We start from the raw sequence: 5,341 nt of genomic DNA, 5'->3' as shown, positions 1-5,341 counted from the left end.
AGATTCCTTTCGCTTTCGACACCGCGTTCTTGTCCCTCATGGAGGCGTGAGTCGTCTGCGCCCTCTTGCTTTCGTCTTGCTTTCTCGTACTGACCCACACACGAACTATCGTCGGTTCTTAACACAGCGATCCCACCGACGAAGGACTCATGATCGTCGGTATCTTCTCCCACTTCTTCGGTCTCGAGACCACCCAGGTCGAGCGAGAGTTCTTCAAGAACTTGGCTGTTCTCGTCGGAACCCGAGCTGCTCGACTTTCTGCCTGTGGTATCGCCGCTATCGTTTCCAAGAAGGGTTACCTCGAGGAGGTGAGCGTTTCTCCCTTCAATCATCCGACTCGACGCTCGAGCTGACCCTCTCCCTCTTCCTTCTCGTTTCTCTCTTTACCAAGGGATGCTCTGTCGGAGCCGATGGATCTCTGTACAACAAGTACCCCAAGTTCGCCGATAGACTTCACGAGGCTTTGGTCGATATCTTCGGAGAGAAGGGACGGTGAGTTTCGATTCGAACCTCCCTCTCGAGGTCGCGTCGAAAGAACGAACGAGACTGACGGCTCTCTTCTTTTTGATCCTGCAGAGGAATCGTTACGCACCACGCTGAGGATGGATCGGGAGTTGGATCTTCTATTATTGCAGGTAAGTCTCGAACCATCTCTTCTGCGAGATTCTTTCGTTGAACTGACTACCCGACCTCCTCCTCTTCCTCTCCCTCCCTTCCTCAGCCATGACTAAGATCAGGAAGGACGCTGGATGTGAGTCTTCCTCAGCTCCCTGTTTCTCTTTCTGGTAGTGCCGATACTGACTCTACTCCCTTTTCTCTTCTACAGACTTCCCCGACCTTTAAACGGACGAGAGAGTCGCAGGATAACGTAGCGTGTGCTCGATTGCTGGGATTCGGAGGAGTAGTTTGACGATCTCGTAGCCGCTCAGCAGAGCGGAGAAAACGGCTTTTTGTATAGTTTGTAGTAGACTTTGAAATAACGGTGAATGAACTCTTTCTCGGATAGACTAGGGTGAGAGAGAAATATCGGAAAGAGGAGGGAGGGAGGAGGGAGGAGCGGTCGTGCGAGCTCGAACGGCCTTCTCCTTTCCTTCTTGACTTCAAACGACCAGCAACCCCCTTTCCCTCAAATCCAGAAAAGCTCTCCTCGATATTCATGGCTTCCATACAGGAGATAGCCTCACTTCCTCAAGTCAAACTTTCCTACAACGTCGATTCGTGAGCTCCATCTCTCTCTTTCCTTCCTCGTCGAACCGAGCTCACCGTCCTCCTCCTTCCCTCGCCTTTGTGCCTTGCCAGCTGCTCCTCCTTCTCCGCTAACTGTCAGTCCTCCGACCTCGGGAGCTCCTTAAGATCAGTGCTGATATCTTCAACTTTACTCCTCTGCAGTCGGACCTCGAAACGGTCAGCATCGAGCTCGCCATCTCTCCTCCCACCCCTCCTCTTCGCTTCCTCTCCGGAATCCAGCACGTCAACTTGGTCGACAAAAGGGGAACGACCGAGTTGGATTCCCTTTCGCTCCTACGAGTGCAAATCTGCACTGACCTCAACTCGGTTGCTACTAAACATCGAATCCACTCTGCTGCTTTCCCCTCAGATCTTTTCCCCGACTAGAACTCTGCGACGACAGAATCCAGCACGTCAACATGGTCAACCAAAGAGAAACGACCGAGTTGGATTCCCTTTTGCTCCTACGAGTGCAAATCTGCACTGACCTCAACTCGGTCGCTACTAAACATCAAATAACGAGAGAGAGCAAGAAAGTCCAAGAGCGGGAGTAAATCAAAGTGCAAGAGGTGCAAGAGGGAAAAAGAAACTAGGTGGTACCCTTAACGGACCTGACGGTAGCCCTGTAAGCTCCTTCAACGTGCCAGAGATCTCTGAAGATAGATCCGTACTTCATCAACAAGACCCCCCCGTCTCTCCTTTCCCCCTCTGCTTCGGTTCCTTCTCTAGCAGAATCTCCCCAAACGTCATCTCTCTTCCCTCCCTGGACGAGATGAACTGAGCGACCGCCGAGCGTTGACCGAGGACGACGTAGAGGAGGACCATGGCGATGAAACTTCGATACGGCAGCCGTTTGAGCGGCTTTCGCATCGCTGAGGGAGTGGAAGAGGGCTGACTGATCTGGAGCCGAAGGAAGGGTTCTTTGCTGAGAACTCTCTGGCGAGTTTTCCGTGATCGACCGAGGTGGGGTAGGAAGCGACGAGCAAGGTCCACTCCCGAAGTTGTTGAATGTCGTCGACCGTCGCCGCTGGCGGAAGGAGAGCCTCGAGTACGACGGAGAGGGATGCGTTCGGGTTGGAAACGACGGCGTCGACGTGGTAGGCCGAAAGAGTTGGGCTGGGGAAGTGAGCTTTAGCTCGTTTAGATGTGTCGAAGCCTAAAACAGAAGAAGAAAAGGAGAGGGCTTTGTCAGTCGAGGCTTCGCGACGAAGCATCCAGGTCAAGGCGTAGACAAGGACCGGCGAAAGGATGCTCACGCTTGACGGCTGTGTTGAGAGGGATCTCTAGCGGCTCCTTGAGGTTGAGGAGAGAGCGATAGAAGACGTCATGGCCATCTGGAAATCGTCAAAAAGGAAGCGTTGCAGAAGTAAATCAGCTGCTCGTCAAGTGGGAAACGACAGCAAGACGCGACGCTGAAGACTCACCGATCAGGATCTTCGAATCAGGTTCAGCGGGACGTTCACCATCTGAAATACCAAGCGACGATTCAAAGGTTTGGGAGGTCAGTCAGGAGCGAGGAAACGGAACAGACAAAGACGAGAGCTGAAGGACTCACCAACCGACGCGTCCATCTCCTCCTCCTCCTTCTCGACCTTCTTCCTCCCCTTCTTGATGGAGGCAGCTGACGAGGAGGTAGACGACCCGTCACCTGAAAGTGGCAGGTACGAGAAAAAGATACAGACGCGGTCAGAAAGGCTCCCGACAGAGGGAAAGAAAAAGTACAGAAACTCACCGTCCAATTCGTCTGAGCCATCAGCCTCTTGCTCCTCCTCTTCCTCCTCCTCCACCTCCACCATCGAGTTGAAGAGGATAGCCGAGAGGTCGTCGAGATTCTCGCCGCTAGCCTCCCTGAGAGATGAAGGGCCAGGATCTTTCGATTCGGGCGGACCACTCTTGGACGCGTTGGTGCGGGATTCGAAGTATCTGTAGACAAATACGGCAAGACGGAAGGTCAGGATCTTGAATCGAAATACGAGAGAGCAAGAGACGAGGACTCACGATGATGAGCTCGAGGCGTTTGTTCTTCCTCCGAATCGAGCTGATCCTCGTCCTCGTCGTCCACCTGAACCACCTCCTGAGTGAGAAGTCGATTCCTCGGTCCTTCCTGAAGCTCGACAGACTTGGTCGTCTTGCTGGGAACCGGGGTGCTGGTGAGGGGTAAGGAGGAGCTGATTCTCGTCGGAGTGTCGACGAAGAAGCTTGGGTCCAGAGTGCCTTGGACGTCCCCGGACTTCCAAGAAGGATCGGTAGGAAGAGGCAGAGCTCGAGCGTTGGTTTGATTCGGCAGGAATCAGCGGAACAGAGGATGCTGGAGGAAGGAAAGGAAAGGAGAGGAGGAGTTGTGCGAGGTCAGCGGGAAGGAAGAAAGGGAACGATAGAGAGCTGATGAAAGGTGACTCACAGGTCTTTTTTCCAGTATCGGAGTCCATGTGAAGATCCAAAGGTGTTCCGAGCTCTTGATGGACGACGAGACCCTCTCCGGCAGAAGAGAGCGATTGAGCGGCGATGCGAGTGCGTGAGTCGATTTGGGTTTCCCGAAGGATTGGATCGTTGATCGAGGGGTGGTGACTAAGGGTGGAGAGAGAAAGAGTCGCCGAGAGGAGGAGGAATCAGCAGCAGAGGCGAGAGAAGACGAGAAAGGAGACAGAGGCGGAGGACGACGCGCTCACCTTCCCTCTGCTTCCCACGAGCCTTCTCGCTCAATCCGTCCGTCGCAAGTGCAGTTGAGATGGATCGTTCGAAGTCGGAACCAGCTGAAAGAGCGACGAGCCAGCAGGAAGAACGAAAAGAAAAAAAAAAATGTCAGCAAGTCCGACGCGTCGACGAGCTCGAGCAGCTGCTGAGATACTCACCGGCTTGGGTCTCCCCGTCCTCCTCCAACCTTTAAGATTCCCGGGCCACTCAGAGCGTCCACCGTACGTCCATCAGATCCCCCATCGCCTGCTCCTCCATCCTCGTCGCCGTGGCCACTCAGCACACCCAGAAAAGGTGGGGAGTCGAGGCTACCGTCTTGATGTCGAAAAATAAAATTTGAGAAGCGTGTTCATGTCCGTTCAGCGGAAGGAGAGGCGGAAACCTCCTTTCGGGCATTGTGCCTTTCGGTTGGTGATCGATCAATCTGCCGGGTCGTCGATGAGGTACGTGATGTTTTCCTGTTCATGGCCATAAAGAGAAGAGGAAAGCACAGGGAGGATCATTAAAATATTGGCAGCATTCGCGCGCGTACACCGATCTGTCCGAAAACGTACCACAAAAGAACAACAGTGCGCCATCGGATTCGGCGAATCTCAACAGCCCAACTCTGCTGTCGCTCCTAAGGCCGTCGTTCTTCAAGGGCAGTGGAAGCACACGCCCGTCTATGTGGCCCGAAGGAAAAAAAAAAAAAAAAAAAAAAAAAAAAAGTGAGAGAGACTAGCCTAGCGTAACGGGGATCATCGAGGAAGACTCTTTTGCTTTTTTTCACCTCCTTGCCTTGCGAACTTTTTTTAAAAACGCCTCCGGGACTCTGCGAGAGACAAGGGAGGGTGAGTCGTTTCAGCTCTCTCGACTTCCCGAGACCTCCTTCTCTCGAGAAAAGCGAGTCCTCCTATTCTATATAGACTACTAGAGCATCTTGGAGAAGCTGAGTCTGAGGAGCGCGTGCCTCATGCTAGAAGAAGGAGAGAAAGGACTGAGAGAGCAGAAAGGAGACGACGGCATCAAATTGGATGATCGACGGCTCGAAATGAAAGAGGCGTTCGCGGCTTCCCCTTCCCTCCCTTCCTTCAGCCCACCATGAGGTCTCTCAGACCTTCCCCTCCGACGACCATCTGTTCGAATCCCTCCTCCTCCTTCGCTAGACCTTCACCACTAGACCCTCCTCCCGTTCTTCTTATCCCAATCCGTCACCTCCCCATCCCTCAGCACCGTTCTCGACCTCTCCTGCTCCTTCCTCCCCTTTGTCCTTTGCGATGTGCCTCCACTGTGGGAAGACCTTCGCTCGCCTCTCCCACGAGCAGCTCTGCTCGCTCTGCAACCACTTAGAGGAACAACTTACGATCCCGTTCCATCAGAGGTGGCCCCAGGAAGCGATCAATCGACTCAAGGCCATGGTGAGCTCGCTTCTCTTCCTCCT

The 5,341-nt window shown here is 53.6% G+C and overlaps 2 protein-coding genes across 2 annotated transcripts; one reads left to right on the top strand and one right to left on the bottom strand.

The window, feature by feature from the left end:
• Positions 1–38: 38 nt before the first annotated feature.
• Positions 39–843, top strand: BDY24DRAFT_419489 (hexokinase; the record flags this gene model as incomplete). Its single annotated transcript, XM_076643992.1, has 6 exons — positions 39–46; positions 128–308; positions 392–492; positions 577–635; positions 722–751; positions 827–843. 6 exons carry the CDS (start codon positions 39–41, stop codon positions 841–843), a joined length of 396 nt encoding a protein of 131 aa, XP_076491931.1.
• Positions 844–1,816: 973 nt separating this feature from the next.
• Positions 1,817–4,393, bottom strand: BDY24DRAFT_419488 (uncharacterized protein; the record flags this gene model as incomplete). The annotated part of the gene is made up of 11 exons (XM_076643991.1): positions 1,817–2,099; positions 2,161–2,383; positions 2,484–2,561; positions 2,652–2,693; positions 2,783–2,875; positions 2,960–3,150; positions 3,226–3,535; positions 3,629–3,795; positions 3,897–3,980; positions 4,080–4,236; positions 4,369–4,393. 11 exons carry the CDS (start codon positions 4,391–4,393, stop codon positions 1,817–1,819), a joined length of 1,653 nt encoding a protein of 550 aa, XP_076491930.1.
• Positions 4,394–5,341: the final 948 nt, after the last annotated feature.

Source organism: Mrakia frigida (assembly GCF_051309035.1).
Source record: "Mrakia frigida strain ATCC 22029 unplaced genomic scaffold BDY24scaffold_80, whole genome shotgun sequence".
NCBI classification, from domain to species: domain Eukaryota; kingdom Fungi; phylum Basidiomycota; class Tremellomycetes; order Cystofilobasidiales; family Mrakiaceae; genus Mrakia; species Mrakia frigida.
The sequence above is the reverse complement of the archived record's forward strand: the minus strand, read 5'-3'. Positions and strand labels throughout refer to the sequence as shown.